Raw genomic sequence first — 15,663 nt, 5'->3', positions numbered from 1 at the left:
GAACACTCTAAATTGTCCCTTGGTGTCTGTGTGAGCGTGCATGGTTGATTGTCGATGTGTGCCCTGCGATTGGCTGGCAACCAGTTCAGGGTGTACCCCGCCTACTGCCCGTAGACAGCTGGGATAGGCTTCAGCTTGCCCTACGACCCTTGTGACAATAAGTGGATCAGAAAATGGATGGATGGATGGATGTTGTCACACATAAATTCCTGCAGCACAAGTCAATTTGGAAAAAGTAAATTGCGACATAAGTTATTATTTCAGTGTATTGTAGGCATTGCACTTTTGGTGACATTACTATTTGGGTGTGTGTGTGTTGTGTGATGTAAAATGTCAGTCAGTCTCAGCTCAAAGGTTGTGGAGATCTGCATTATTCCATGACAGTGTTAAAGAGCAATATGGAAACCAACCAACTCTTAAACAGTCGATCACATTTTAATTAGGAAGATGACACAAATTAATGTGTAATAGAACTTTTTTATTAGTGTACAACAAATAACCTTCTTATTATTATTCTTGTCAGTGGATGTTCTCGAGTCCCTGTAGAGAAAATAAAAATTAATTGTAGAGCATCATTTAGCAATAAAGTTATGATTACAGTGAGTTTGTCGTGGCTGATAGCTTTTAGTAAATAGACTTGGTTATCCGACAAACGGACGTGAACTTTCACCTTGGAGTCAAAGTAGCGCCCCGTTCCTGACACCCGCTTGTCTCTCTCCATCAGGTACCATTGCCACGGAACATGAGCGATTCTTTTCTCCTGCAAAAAAATAAAAGTCTACACATAAATAGTGTAAAACAAGATGTTTGCACGTTTCTTCTTACCACCGCTACATTTAGCACTTAGCATCCACCACCAGCTCACCTTTCCACCGTTGGTGAATTTATGGATCTGTGCGGTGGCGACGCCGGGAATAATCAGACACGCCGCCATGATACCGAGGCCGGGCAGAATTTCATACCACATGACGGTGGCAGGCGTTCAATTGCCCGGAAATCAATTGACTTGAAGACCGCCGGGTTGTCCCGTTTATTTTGCTCCAGAGGCTAACAAAATGGCGCTCCCTGCACAAGACCTTCCAGTACCGGAAGTATAAAAGACCGTTCTGGCTAAATTGTTCAGAATAAAACAATTCATGTTGGTAATCAGCGAGGAAAGAGTGTTTAATTAAATTTGGAGATCGGGTTTTTTCCAACTTTTTGAAGCATTCAAAGAAACCATAACTCACAGCAAAGTCCTAAACTTTCATGATATGCGACAAGCTCACATCTTGAGCTTTTATTTAGAATCAATTTAAAGTTTCCGCTTAAGCGTGTATTTTTCCCACAGCGTCCCCTCTTGTTGCTTTTGCAGTACTACGCTAGAGGGGCGGTTGAATTTTGCGCATGCGTGCTTGGTTTCCTTTTCACTTTGGCGAAGTTTAAAAAAGGTAAACAAGTCTTGGGAATGACACAAGTTGACACAAGTAGCCTTTCAAAAATATGAAGGAGGGTAAAGAAAACACTCGACCCAGGGAGAGGCGAGTAGAATTAATGTGCGAGGATTCAGACAGGACGGAGAAGTCGAAGGAAAAGAAGGAGACCATGACAAAGGTGAAACTCGAGCTAGGCTAGGCTAGCCCCACGAGTACGAGTTTGTGATTGTCGTAAGGGACACACTTTAATCTGTATTTTATTTAGCCATAATATTTCATCAATGTATACATATGTGTGCTTATACATGTCTAGATTTGCGTGGAACTTTTGTCTTTTTAACACTAGTTAATGGATGCTATGTTCATTTTCCATGATGCGTCACTATTCTGAGGTTTGAGGTTCGAATCTTGACTGTGGTGTCCCTGTGTGGACTTTGCAAGTTCACGTCGATTTTCTCCATTTTCCCCACACTTTCCAAAGTCATGCGTTTTAGGTTCATTGAAAACTCTAAATTGCCCATATGAGTGTTAATGGATGATTGTCTTTATGCACCCTGGCATTAACCAGTCTAATACAGTACTGTATACTCAACCTGTCGCCCGAAATCAGCTGGGGATCATCAGCTAATATGGACTGGTAGTATACTATTGGCAATGCACGAATGTTTGTTTTTTGTTCTTACTATTTATCAAATTAACATAGTGAACGGTCACCATATACGTTCTCTGCGCTGTGTACTAATGGAGGAATGTCACTCCGCTTGTAGATTGTGATTAGAAGGCTGCCACCGAGTCTAACTAAAGAAGAGCTAGAGGAGCAGCTGCAACCTCTTCCTGAAGTGGACTACCTGGAGTTCTTTTCCAATGACACCAGGTGATCTTGTGACATCTTAAACTTGATTTTTAACTTACATTTTTTTCTATACATGTAGCGTTGTGAAATTTAACAACCAAATAAATCACTTGTGAGCTGCCTTTTTCCGAAAAAATGTGTCTCTAAGAGCAGTTTTCTGAATAGTGTGACTAATTTATGTACAGTACATTCACTGCCCACATTACGACGTGGCTGGGTGAGGATCCGCCATTTTGAAGCGACAGCTGGACTACACGGAATCATTATTGCATAAAACTTTAGAAGTGTTTTAAATTGTGAAAGAAAATCGTAAAATGTCTCCTTTAACAAACGTTTCTTCTCTTAGCCTGTACCCTCACCTCTTTGCGAGGGCTTACATCAACTTTAAGAACCAAGAGGATATCGTCCTGTTCAGGGATCGCTTCGATGGCTACGTGTTCATTGACAACAGAGGTATCAAAAGGTATCCTGATGTTGAAGTTTATATGAAAATGTCCACTCAAGGGGGTCTTTGCACATGTTTGTTACCAAACAGGACAGGAGTACCCTGCTATTGTTGAGTTTGCACCTTTTCAAAAGACTTCCAAGAAAAGAAGCAAGAAAAAGGACGCCAAGTGTGGAACTATTAGTGACGGTCTGTATTTTCAGAAATGTAATTAGTGTTGTACTCTTTTATTGATCCGCACTCTCCAAATCTTTTCTTATTTGTAATTAACATACAGAACTGCCAACTGACATTTTCAACAAAAAATGCTATATTTCGGGTGACAAGCAACCACTGACCCTCACGGTCACATCGTCACTACCTCTTACCTACACCAAAATCAGCCCAGTTGTACCACCACACCATCAGTGAAACACGAAAACGTTTGTGGTTCAGTGGGATCCACTGCATATGTTTAGTAATTAAAAAAAAAAAAAAGGACAATATTGTGTATTCTTTATATGTACATGTTCTTCAAGATCCTGATTACAAGAAGTTCTTAGACTATTACTCTGGAGACAATGAGAAGTTGACATCCACGCCTGAGACTCTGCTAGAAGAGATTGAAGCCAGGTCAAAGGAGCTCATAGGTAAGGAAACGTTATAGTAGGGCTGGACCATGCCCATTGATTTTATCAATGAACTTCAATATGGATGGGGGTTTTTTTTCCTCATGTGCCCTGCTTCCTCAACATGGCTGCAAACAGAAATAAGATAGTTCCCAAACACTGAGTCAGTGTTACCTAGTTCTATTGAGTGACTTTATTTCACAACTCATGTGACTCCATTTGAAAAGAGCGACTCACAGCAGACATCAGTTTGGCAATTTTACAAACAAGAAAAGAACCAGACGAGAGCCTATCACAGAAGTAAGCTACACGGAACATTTCCAAACACATCGTACGGAACCTGTGTATGTGTTGCAGAAGTAGTGATAGAACCACATAGTTTTTTGATCCAAGGTTTGTGCATTAAAGCAAAGATCGCCTTGCCTCACTTTTACAACTACGCATGAGAAAAGACTGAGAGAAAGCACATGAGAGGCAGTCATTTTCACATCTGTAATTTGTACTTCTATTTTTCTGTAGATGATTTTGCAAGTACGTATTTGCTGCTGGGTGGGGAACTTGCTGCACATACACTATTTCAAAGCTTGTATGGTATTAGAAAAAATGAAGCACATCTCAAAAGGGAAAAAATGCAAATAAAAACTATTTTTGAATCATGCTATTGTGATTTGTAAAGGGAATGACATCAATTACAATTGGAATTTTGTTCAGCAAAACAAAGTAAGGTCATGTCGCCCAATCCTACATTAAATTAATTAATACTCTTTGTGTCTTAGTTCCACTAAATTCAACTTTTATTTTTCCCAAAGCTAAAAAAACAACTCCTCTGCTGGACTTCCTGAAGAATAAGCAGGTAAGTTAGGCACATCAGTGAGCCAAACTTAACAGCAGAAGATAGACTTCTTCCCTCCTCAGAGAATCAGGGAGGAGAAGAAAGAGGAGAGGCGGCGGCGAGAGCTGGAGCGCAAGCGCCTTCGAGACGAGGAGCGCCGCAAGTGGCGTGAGGAGGAGCGGCGAAAGCGCAAAGGAGCCGAGAAAATGAAGAAACCGGAAAATGGCAAGGACCAAGTCAAAGACGAGCCAAAAATAAAAGTAAGTAGTGGACGTGGGAAAAGTACTCAGACTTGAGAGAGTAAAACTAAAAAGTTGTGAAAATTTTTTATCCCCTCATATGAATTACAGATACCAAAAATATCAGTTTTAAGTATTTAAGATGGTTAAGTTGTAGTTTAAAAATCCTTTCAGTTCACTCTCACACACACACACACACACACACACACACACACACACACACACACACACACACACACACACACACACACACACACACACACACCGCCAGATGACGTCCTCTCTCTTTGTCCACTGCATAGCTGCTGAAGAAGCCAGACAGAGGAGACGATGCTGACTCGGACAAAATGAAGGAGAAGTTTAAAAAAACTGAGAGGCCCGGCAAAGAGCAGAGCAGAACCGCTGAGCACAAAAGACGACAAAACAATGACATCAAGGACGAATGCGCAAAGAAGTAGGTCATCATTGGCTCATATTATCTTTTTATGTTAAAAAAAAATCTTTGTTATCCACTACAACACATTGTATTTCACCTAAAACATACAAACACAGTTTGATGATCGACTTTATGGTTGTGTCATCGGATTGGCAGCTGCATATTTATTGTTAATTATTTGTTCATTTAAAAAATTGTGTGGGCGCTGAACATATTTTGTATCTGTTCTTTTTAAAATATGTGTTAATTAGATTTTTAATCACATTCTAATCAACTGTAATTTTTTAAAATTAAAATAATGATTTAATGCCATTATATTTTATATAAAATCTTAATACATTTCATGCTTCAACATATTCCATGTTTTCTCCCCTTGCAGGCCAGACGAGGAAGGCCGCAAGGAACTACGGGAACATGACTCCGACCGCGACAGGGAGCGCGAGCTGGAGAAGGAGCGCCAACAGAGGGAGAAAGAACGCATGAGACGGCAAGAGCGACGGAGGAGGAGGGAAAGGCACGACGGCGAGAATGTCACCAGGAAGTGGGCGGAGGAGGAGGGCCCAGGCAACAAGGAGAGGGAGCGGCCACCGGACAAGAAACGGACAGACAATGCATTCGAATCTGACAAGATGGAGAAGACACAAAAACAAGACAAGAAGGACGACAGTGCCAAGAGAGAACGATTACGGAACAAAGTAATGCATCAATCTTTCTATCAAAATACTGTTTATGTCTACCTGTCAGTCGTGTACCCATCTTTTCATTCGATACATACTATATTTTTATTATTTTATTTTTATATTTAATGAGAATAATATATTTTATTTAGAGCCATCTTTTTAAGGAGGGTGTTTCTTGACAACATTTTTCATTCATTAATCCACGCTTTTTTAAAAATTTAACTTCTAATTTTTAAAATATATTTTTTATTATTCAGTTTTCAATGCATTGAAAAAGTATTACATTTCAAAATTACCCAATTGTTTTTAGAAAAATATTTTTTATATTATTTTTATTGATTCACTAATCAAACCATTTAAAACAATATTTAATACGTCTTTTTAATTAACACAATATTTATTTTTTCTTCTTTTCAGTTATCCATGCTTATTTTTATTTTTTTATTTATTATTTCAAAATGATTGTTTTTATATTTTATTCATTTATATATGCATAAAAAGCATTCACTTGTTCATCCACGTACATACAAACATTTTAAACTCGGTAGTCCAGTGGTTGGCACGTCGGCTTCACAGTGCAGAGGTACCGGGTTCGATTCCAGCTCTGGCCTCCCTGTGTGGAGTTTGCATGTTCTCCCTGGGCCTGCGTGGGTTTTCTCCGGGTGCTCCGGTTTCCTCCCACATTCCTATTACATGCGTGGCAGTCTGATTGAACACTCTAAATTGTCCCTAGGTTTGAGTGTGAGCGTGGATGGTTGTTTGTCTCTGTGTGCCCTGCGATTTGCTGGCAACTGATTTAGGGTGTCCCCCGCCTACTGCCCGGAGTCAACTAGGATAGGCTCCAGCACCCCCCGCGACCCTAATGAGGATCAAGCGGTTCGGAAGATGAATGAATGAATGTCCACTCATGTTTGTTTCTGTTCATTCATCCATGCATTTTTAAATTACGTTTTGCTGAATTTATTACTGACCACATTTAATTCAAAATATTAACAATTATTAAAATTAATACATTGATGAGGCAATTACAGGAAAAATTATACACCGCTATTAGGGATGTACCAAAAAATCAATTTTAATTGAAAATATTGGGTTTGATTTAAAAGTTGTTAGTGCGTCAAATAGAAATTGTTCCACTTCAAAGCAACGGATAGATATTGAACTGTCTTTTATTGGAGAGGCGGACGCCCCCAATATCCATTTGTTTTTTGTGTGTATTTGTATCTTTATTATCCATTAAAAAATAAGAATAGCTATTCATGGGTTTATTTCACAAGTATGATTCTTTGTCTGCGATTGGCTGGCAACTAGTTCAGGGTGTCCCCCGCCTACTGCCCGAAGACAGCTGGGATAGGCTCCAGCACCCCCCGCGACCCTAGTGAGGATATAAGCGGTTAGGAAGATGAATGAATGAATGATTCTTTGTTTTTGTATTAGGATCGTCCTGCTATCCAGCTGTACCAGCCTGGAGCAAGAAGCCGCAATCGTCCAGCAGGAGGAAGTGGCGGCGGAGGAGGAGCTGATGTCAGCTCTGTGGACAGGAAGCCAGACACCGAGATGAAGAAATTGGCTGAGAAGGGTGACGACTGAGTGGATTTCTGCTTGCGACTTCTTTTCGGTTTGGTGGAGGAGGGTGCGGCCAGCCAGACTCTGAGCACCATGTTGCCTCACGGCCCATTCTTCCATGTCTGAGGCTCACGACTGATTCATGGTGGAGCCAGGCAGTGCCTCAAAGCGACCCTCTTTTTGGTTTCACTCTGTAGGAAAGCTAAGACTATGGTTACAGGGCGCACAAAACCATTAAGTGACCTTACCTTTTGACGGTATCACTGCAAACGTGTTTTCATTATTGCTTACACAAATTGTTCATCCAAACAGCATTGAAAAGCATATAAATGGCATTCATGGACTGCGAATAAACACCACTCTTGCTGCAAGTTTTAGTAGATTACAACAAGTATGTTTACAATGTGTTTGAAAGTGTGGAAGAAAATGTTTGTCTATATGGTCTGTATTGCGAATATGGTAAGTTCCGTGGAAATGGGTTTGGATGGACAGACTCCTGTTAGTACATGGATGTATCCAGAGGCAAATATACATAGATAAGAATCCAAAGTGTTAGATAAAAGCATGGAGAATGAGAGATATGAGGGTGAAAACAAGTGAGTACATAAGAAATGTGTATTATAGCAGAGTGACCATTTATACCGATGGTTCGAAGAATGCAAGGGGGAGTGTGGGTATGTGTTTATTCTAGAATTTGGGATTCAAATCCCAAAGAGACTATCACATCATTTGTCAGGCAGTAATTATTAGCCTACAAATGGTGAAAGAGAAAAGACCGGATAGGGTGATGACGTGTTCAGATTCAATAGCAATAGTGGAGTTTCCAATCATTTCACATAATCAGGGAAGATTTCTTCATTGAAATACAACATACAAGTAGTTTTTTTTTCAGGATTCAGAGGGGTAGCATTGAGGTCCAAATTTGCTTGAAGCCAGCACACAGGGATTGGTGGTACATTTGGGGCGTGTCACACAGCTGATCTGATTAACGAAGTGGAGCATGGCAAGTAAATGGCAGATCGGAAAAGATCGCGTCACATATAAAGGGGTGACCAGAAATCTTTAGTTGGAATGATTTCAGTCAGAATGACATAAAAATTTCCCCATGTGAATAACCCGATTTCCACAAAAATCGATTTTTGTAGTGAGACATTTTATTATAAATTCAGTACAAATTATATTTTTCTAACTTTCAAAATATTCCCATAAGTGGTAATTACCTGTTAAAAAAACAAAATGTCTAGAGTTAGAAATTGAGAAATGAATCTGTAGTATCACGAATTTGCCTGCTAGTGTCGCTGTCAATAAAAGAGTACGACTAAATAGCCGGATGCATCATTGGCTAAAATAGCTTACGTCACAGCCTTCGGCCTCTTCTATCGACGTCGTTGTGAGGAAAGCACTGTGGTCGACATGGTAACTAGAAAAATCATCCAACATCCGTTAAAATATACACTGTAGACTCTTCTGTTTCCTCAGAACACTTAGATATAATACCCACGATGTTTTTCATATCTATATGGCGCGTCAAAATTGTAATTGTGTACATTTAAATGGCGCTGCGCACTCCAAGCTTATTAGCTAGCTAGCTAGTAATCTAGCATAGAAGATCCAAGAAGGCGTTTAGCCTGTGTGGACTGGTAACCACACAGTTTTCAAATGTGTTGCGTGATTTTACATGATTTCGTTGTGCCGTGTGTTTTTAGTCGTCCCACAAGACTTTCAGAATCAAGCGCTTTCTGGCCAAGAAGCAGAAGCAAAACAGGCCCATTCCTCAGTGGATCAGAATGAAGACCGGCAACAAGATCAGGTAAGGGTTGTGTGTTTGTGTACACTGCTGTACAATGGCCGTTTATAATGCCAACACGCATTTTTTTGATAATATGAACCCACTAGTTAAGTGAGAACTAAGTATAATCCTACTGCAGCAACACATTGGCAAAAACGGGTCATGATAAATAGGGATTCCCTCCATTGACAATCAGGACTCCCAAGAAACATGTTAAATTGTTATGTCCTTGATGAATCGTGTTGGGACATTGGCACCTTGCATCCGAAATCTTTGATTTAGCTTTCGTCTTGAGATGTTTTGCCTAGCTGCATCTTGTACATGATTAATGAGTCTTAGTCACAGGCACACAACTTTGTGATCATCTGCCCCATTGTTTTTGTTTAATTTAAATCGACAGATGGGCAACATTACTTGTAGAGGCGGGGGAAAGAAACCCAGAAACTTGGAAAGAAACCCAGTGTCTTTCCAAGTTGATTTTGATTAAATATTCATAAATTTATTGAATTGTACATATTTACATTATTGCTGGAATGCAAAAATGTGGAAAATTACTTTCCATTTTCTGTACAATTACATTTTACAGAAAAGACTCAACTTAATAAATTAATCAATTTATGGAAAACAGCTAAAGTAGTAGTAGTTAGTAGTGCAACCCTAGACGTTTGATAAAATTCATGTTTAAAAAAAATATTGTAATTAACCAATTAAGAAATGTTAATTGTAGTTATCGCATTCACAATTGATTATTGTATGGCAAAATAATTAAAATAATGAGTAAATACTGATGTTGGGTTGAATCCCTGGAACTTCAGAATCGTCGCTTTTTGGGCAACCCAAGTGCAGCATGTTCAATCCTTAACATTGCATCATCACAGAGAGCAAGTCCTTTTCAACGCTTTATATTGGTTGCCATAATTTCTGGACTATAAGCCGCTACTTTTGTCACACTTTCAACCCTGCGGCTTATTGAATGAAGTGGCCTGTTTAAAGAATAAAAAGAGAGTGATGGCTTGCTCATCACTGTCTTATAACAAATAGATTTGGATTTGCATTCATCTGTCACTCAGTATAGTAAAAATAAGACCTTTTGGTAATCAAAACATAACCATTAACCATGTTGTCACCACAAGACAGACTTGCAGCTCTTGTCTGGTAGGACAGGCTTGACGGTAATTGAAGTCAAAATGTCTTCATTGGTTTAGTGAGGCACTCAAATGCAGAAGTTAGATGAGGATGTGTTGGTAAAACTGTACGGGTGTTGAGACTCCATACTGCAATGGCAGAAGACTACATGTTGCAGTAAAGCAGGCCTGCAATTGCAGCACTTGATGGCTGTGAAGTGCTGTCATTAACCCTGCTGAGATTATTACTACTCAGTCTCAGAGCTCGTCGTCATCATTTATGAGGATGAAGAGGTTGCTCTGTCACTGAAACACTATTAGCTAACTAGCTAGTTGTAGCAAGTGTTACTCAACAAGGATAATCCTACTTCATGGTCATTTTGTATTTACTGCACTGTTGAATGATTGTATTTTCGTGTGCATTGAGCCAACTCCCCCAAAACACTCACACTCAGCCCTGCAATAAATGAAACCACGATAGTGTGGGGATTTGTGCATGTCTTTTTTTTTTTTGGTGACGAAGCTGGAATTTGAATTGTTTTCGTCAATGGTTATCCTGACATGGCAGTGTGTTGTTCAGTGGCAAACAATGTGCTGTATCCATAAATTTTTAAATGGTTAGTTTTGTGTTTTATATTAGTGGAAGTTGGAGGATAAGGTGTAAGTGCCGGTTTGTCTTGGTTGACCATTCTCCTGCATTATTCAGGTACAACTCCAAGAGGAGACACTGGAGGAGGACTAAGCTGGGTCTGTAAACATGACGTTCCGCAGAATCCATTCTCCTCCATTCCATCAAGACGACCTCCAACTACCAGGAAGGAGAGGCTCAATGTGGTAGAGCCACAGTTGTTTTGTACACAGTCTGGTTCTACGTTCATGTTTGAAAATAAAAGATCTGTGATCAAACAAATACTTGATGCACACATTTTGTTTTCATTTTGGTTTATTCATCACAGAATGATGGGCACTTGGCAATTATAGTCAGAGCAAAATGAGATTTCGTACTCTTTAATAAAATCTTTCATTGGGGAGGAGTAAAAAACAGCAAAATGAAAAGCAGTTAGGGTTTTTTTACCAATCTACCCACACCACAAATGCTTGTTTTTGTAGCTCGTTTGCTTGTCTCTGCCAAATAACGCTGCCATTCAAGATGGAAAAATAACATCGGCTAGCGAGAGTGCTGTTTGCATGTTAAATATTGTAATTGGAACAACCCAAGGTCCAAAGCACTTTCAAGGGAATGAAAGCACAGTATTGACAGAAAATGTCAGCGTCTACTGGTGCGAAACGAAAATAACCTTTTCACGGAACCAAACCTCCAGTTGCCTCTTCTACTGTGGTCAAACGAGACAGAAAATGTCAGCGTCTACTGGTGCGAAACGAAAATAACCTTTTCACGGAACCAAACCTCCAGCTGCCTCTTCTACTGTGGTCAAACGAGTCCACCTCATCGGTCAAAGCCTCCACGTCCTCTCCGGGCATGACTGTTACGTCGCCTCCGCTGTTGTTACAGTTCTTATTGGCGTTGGGTTCCGCCCTGCGGGCGTGCTCGTCGTCCCACGTCCCAAGCAGCTCCTTCATCTCACGGGGGGCGTCCGGCGCCAGATACTGCCAAGCGCGCCTGCCCCCGTAGTCCATGACATCCACGTCGGCACCGAACGCGCCCACGAGGAGCTTGACAACCGCGTAGTGGCCGTGCATGCTGGCGACGTGCAGCGGAGTGAGGCCACCGCTCCCCCGCACGTCTACGCTCACTGGCTGTCCTCCGGCCTTCTCGGCTCGGTGGAGCAGCTTGAGCAACGTCTCGTCTCGGCCGGTCTTGGCCAGCCAGTGGAGCACCGAGTAGCCACTAATGAAGTCCCGCCTGGTGAGCAGCAGCGGTTCCTCGGACACGAACTCCAGCAGGGTGTCACAATTGCCCTCCACGGCTGACAGCATCCACACGTGCTCCATTGGGTACAGAGCCAACCCCAACCCCCCCTGGGACAACTCTTTAGTGGATTTCTTGCTCCGGGCAGATGCGTCCGCGTCCGAGTCGTCTTGCCGCCTCTGCAGCAGCCGCGACTTCCGCTGGAGAGCACCGGGCATGAGCGACGTGCCATACCGGGAGAGTCGGTCCACAACGGCGCCTTGTGTCCATTCGCGGTCCCGGTGGGTGTCAGGGGTGGCATACGGCCCAGTCGAGCTGCCCTCATCCATGGTACTGCTGTTCCGGTAATTTTTGGATGACAGCCCGACTAATTTAAATGTCAAATTTCAACGAATTTCCTTCCAACAAAAATCGCGCTGTATCCTTCCACTGGGGTTCTCTCCATTTCAGACGTTAGAACAGTCTCCATTTTGAATGTCAAAAACAGTTCGCATACTAGTCTTCGTCGTTAACGTGACTCACCTGCTCCACTTTCATTTTGGTCACTGACGTTGGTTTGAAAGAATCCACGTGCGAGTACGGCTGCTCATTTCTATTGAAATTTGAAACCATTGGTTTTAAAATAAAATAAATTTAAGCGATTAGTTATTGCTTACTTTTCCCACTTTCCAGAGGAACTGAGCCAAAGTTCATAGTACTGTAATCTCAAGAAAGGGAGTGTGTCATGTGACCACTGATGGATTGCAAAAGCAGGAAGTGCACATTTATTTTTATTGCGCTGCTTTAAAGTGACAAAATACAGATAAATAGCAACAATTTAAAACGGTAAAACATACCAATTCAAAGAAAGATCGTATGAATAGTAGAAAGCTGCATTTGAACATATTTCAATCAGTGCCAGGCTCAAGGGGTAGCTCAATGATTAGTTCGATCGTTTGGAGGAAGGCGTCAAACTCTGTGCAGCCATCTGAAAGAAATTAATGCGTTACGTCAAAGTAGCTGTGGATTGAGTCACTTCTAAGGCACACATCTCAGGCATTCTGAGCTCACAATACAGCAACCTCTAAAGTGAGTTTGAGCACTTAAAAGTCTCATTTGTTAATCAAAATGGGGTATATGATAGACACAAATGTGTTACCCGAGCGTTGTGGCATTCTCTCAGGTGACAGGTTTGGGAGTGGAGGCACGTAATTATATTGGTCTTTTTCCGAGAGAGGAGGCCTTTGGTGGAAAGCCAGACCAGCCAGAGCGAGACTACCGAGAGGAATTAAATCCTCAGGAACGCAGTATTTCTCAAACTCTGAAAGGCGGAGGATGAAACCGATTAAAAGCAAATAAGACTGATTTTAATCCATTCTTAACAGTCTTGATAAAGACAATTACCCATAGGATCATAGGGGATCATTTTCTCAATCTCTGGGTAGTCCTCTTTCTTCTGAGCTTCATGCTTGAGTTTGGCTTCCTGTTGGGTGCAACAAAAACACTTAAACATGCACTTTCAATAAAATTAAGGTTGCAAAGTTTCAGGAATTTGAGTTGTAAACATTCTAAGGGACTTAAAAAAATTGAAGGTTGGCACTTGATAGGGATGTCTTGTCCAGGGAAACCAAGACAACGCAAGGCTTTGCTCAATGACGAGATTTATTTCAGCTACAATTGATGGAGAAAGACCATTCATAGATCTGTCATGAGCCGGCTCCCCAAACGGTCGGGTGCGGCCCTTATACCCTTTTTTTCTTCTAGGGAGGGATTGAAGAGTAAAACCGAAACATATTACTAATATGCATGTTAAATACATTCTGATTAATCTAATTACACCAACACAATATAGAGCTGGTGAAATTTAATTAATGCACCCGTTGTCATCCAAATATATATATAATAAACCTGACTAAAACCTTTCATGCAAATCAAGTTGTCCCTTGACTGCAAGAGTGTCCCAATTTACCAGTTTTTCCAGTAAGGAGCTATCACCGAGTCAACTGGCTCGATGCCGCACGCCCAAATTTGACTTCAGAGTGAATGCATTGTACTGCCCTTGCGTGTGGGCTAGAAGACCTGTCCATTTTGCATCTGATCCCAAAAATGGTTATCCTTGAATGACACCATCCCATGAAATGTACCCTCAATTCCTAGTTAGCCTTCCCATTATTGGTGGAGGATAGGAACTGATCTCTACCATAAAAAGCAAAAAATCCATGAGCCACTGAAGCCCCCCATAAAAATGTTTGATTGGCTATAAATGTCAAGACCATGGCAAAGCAGTTTTCTAAAAACTCAACTTCAGTTACTTGGCACCAAGATGACAGATTTTTGCAACGCTGGCATACAGAAAATTGAGTTTTATTTCCTCTTGTTGCAGTCTACAGTCTTCGGTGAGAGGAACATTAAGTCTCCAATGATCAGTACGAGTGCACCAGGATGCAGAAATTGCAATTTCGCGATCACATGGTGTATGATGTCACTTTCACTGGCTGCCGGAGTTAAAATTTGAAAGTGAATAAATAACAGCAGTTAGTTTGCCTGTTTGGGCGCTCCAAATTGTCCCTACTTTTTAGAATAAATTAAATGAAGCGATGAAAAAAAAAATCGAATGTCCGTTTGGGAGCCGTGAGAGCCAGCTCTTTCAAGTAAGCCGAGACAGAAAAATAAAGCCTTTTAAATTAAACGGCTGGACTCCCTGACAACAGTTTGTGTGCCGAAATGCATTTGTCTTTTTTGGGGGGTTTAAGAGGACAAAGCTGCAACAAATGCTTTAGTTTTTCCAAAGAGAGCACCTTGGAGTTTCCCCGAGTTTCAATACTTTCATTGGGAAACTACAGGAAATTTCCCACTGCTTTGCAACACTAAATAGAACAATAACACATTACATATACATATCCAACCTGAAATTTCTCAGTTTTCTTCCCCTGATTATTGACAACAGGGGTTGATAACTGCGTATTGACTACCCCAAAAGCCTTCCGACCAGTACGCAGAGGAGTTCTCATGGTTTTGGGATTGAGTGGAGTCTTCGCGGATATCTCTGTAAAGACAAATTAAATCAAAGATCCCCAGGCCGAGACACACTCAAACACAATTTGTACGCAAATTTCCTACCTGGTATGAAGGAAAGACTTTGATTTTCCCGTTGTGCAGTGATGTGAGCCATCGTGTCTAGAAAGGACGAAACAGACGTTAACATTTACGGCCAGTGTTCCATGGGTTAGCTGGCCCGTGGGGTGGGGGTTGTTAACACGCTTTTGAAGTTGTAAACCTTGGACAATGCTTTCTACATGGGCGTTTGAACAGGCTTAGTCAAAAATGTCACAAACAAGAGAACAACTTCACATAATAAAACAGACTCGATATATTAACGGAACCGTTACCGTAGTCGCGATTGTGTGTCTGGATTATTTGTACGAGCTCCGATTTGGCAAAAGCAGAGACGTTTTGTCATGAAAAGGAAAACGGACTGCGGCTCATCTTTTAAATCCGCTGCTCTCAGGCTATTGGTCGACGCTGCAACACGGATGTGAGTGGGCGGGAACCTAAAAACACACTTCCGGTTAACGTTTAATTTGTCCTTTTCCCTAATTAAGAGCCAGTGCTGATCTGCAGCCAGGTTCTTCTTCTCCCTTTCCCACCAGATTTAAATATAAATGTTTCTTCATGAATTAAAAAATTAAAAATCCCATTTATGATTACGATGTTATGACAAAAGAATCTCAATTGCATTAATAAATTAAATTTGTTAATATTTTGAAAAGATTAGAATTTAAAATTGTTTCCGCTTCACGTGCGTTCTGTATACTGTATACAATTAA

At 41.1% G+C, this 15,663-nt stretch overlaps 5 protein-coding genes across 6 annotated transcripts; 2 read left to right on the top strand and 3 right to left on the bottom strand.

Annotated features, from left to right (window-relative positions):
* Positions 1 to 457: 457 nt before the first annotated feature.
* Positions 458 to 1,079, bottom strand: ndufa1 (NADH:ubiquinone oxidoreductase subunit A1). Its single transcript, XM_086105951.1, has 3 exons — positions 866 to 1,079; positions 671 to 760; positions 458 to 540 (listed from the first exon to the last, which is right to left on the bottom strand). Exons 1-3 carry the CDS (start codon positions 965 to 967, stop codon positions 520 to 522), a joined length of 213 nt encoding a protein of 70 aa, XP_085962077.1. The 5' UTR covers positions 968 to 1,079; the 3' UTR covers positions 458 to 519.
* Positions 1,080 to 1,379: 300 nt separating this feature from the next.
* upf3b (UPF3B regulator of nonsense mediated mRNA decay) lies at positions 1,380 to 7,445 on the top strand. The gene is made up of 10 exons (XM_086133553.1): positions 1,380 to 1,593; positions 2,183 to 2,289; positions 2,615 to 2,721; positions 2,804 to 2,902; positions 3,232 to 3,342; positions 4,131 to 4,174; positions 4,237 to 4,413; positions 4,695 to 4,846; positions 5,208 to 5,523; positions 6,946 to 7,445. The coding sequence occupies exons 1-10, from the start codon at positions 1,483 to 1,485 to the stop codon at positions 7,096 to 7,098; spliced, it is 1,377 nt and encodes a 458-aa protein (XP_085989679.1). The 5' UTR covers positions 1,380 to 1,482; the 3' UTR covers positions 7,099 to 7,445.
* Positions 7,446 to 8,390: 945 nt separating this feature from the next.
* Positions 8,391 to 10,897, top strand: rpl39 (ribosomal protein L39). Its single transcript, XM_086133627.1, has 3 exons — positions 8,391 to 8,490; positions 8,781 to 8,884; positions 10,694 to 10,897. Exons 1-3 carry the CDS (start codon positions 8,488 to 8,490, stop codon positions 10,740 to 10,742), a joined length of 156 nt encoding a protein of 51 aa, XP_085989753.1. The 5' UTR covers positions 8,391 to 8,487; the 3' UTR covers positions 10,743 to 10,897.
* Positions 10,898 to 10,918: 21 nt separating this feature from the next.
* Positions 10,919 to 12,576, bottom strand: sowahd (sosondowah ankyrin repeat domain family d). The gene has a single exon (XM_086133595.1). The coding sequence runs from the start codon at positions 12,184 to 12,186 to the stop codon at positions 11,347 to 11,349; it is 840 nt and encodes a 279-aa protein (XP_085989721.1). The 5' UTR covers positions 12,187 to 12,576; the 3' UTR covers positions 10,919 to 11,346.
* A 35-nt stretch (positions 12,577 to 12,611) lies between these two features.
* On the bottom strand, positions 12,612 to 15,359 carry pttg1 (PTTG1 regulator of sister chromatid separation, securin). 2 transcript variants are annotated; one of them, XM_086133606.1, is made up of 6 exons: positions 15,226 to 15,359; positions 14,957 to 15,013; positions 14,743 to 14,882; positions 13,241 to 13,319; positions 12,996 to 13,157; positions 12,612 to 12,824 (listed from the first exon to the last, which is right to left on the bottom strand). In XM_086133606.1, the coding sequence occupies exons 2-6, from the start codon at positions 15,006 to 15,008 to the stop codon at positions 12,745 to 12,747; spliced, it is 513 nt and encodes a 170-aa protein (XP_085989732.1). In that variant the 5' UTR covers positions 15,009 to 15,013; positions 15,226 to 15,359; the 3' UTR covers positions 12,612 to 12,744. The 2 variants fall into 2 exon arrangements, with proteins under 2 accessions (XP_085989732.1, XP_085989742.1); XM_086133616.1 differs by lacking the exon at positions 12,996 to 13,157.
* Positions 15,360 to 15,663: the final 304 nt, after the last annotated feature.

This window comes from Hippocampus guttulatus, chromosome 2 (assembly GCF_054856545.1).
Source record: "Hippocampus guttulatus isolate MCC_2025c chromosome 2, RoL_Hgut_1.0, whole genome shotgun sequence".
NCBI lineage: Eukaryota > Metazoa > Chordata > Actinopteri > Syngnathiformes > Syngnathidae > Hippocampus > Hippocampus guttulatus.
The sequence above is the reverse complement of the archived record's forward strand: the minus strand, read 5'-3'. Positions and strand labels throughout refer to the sequence as shown.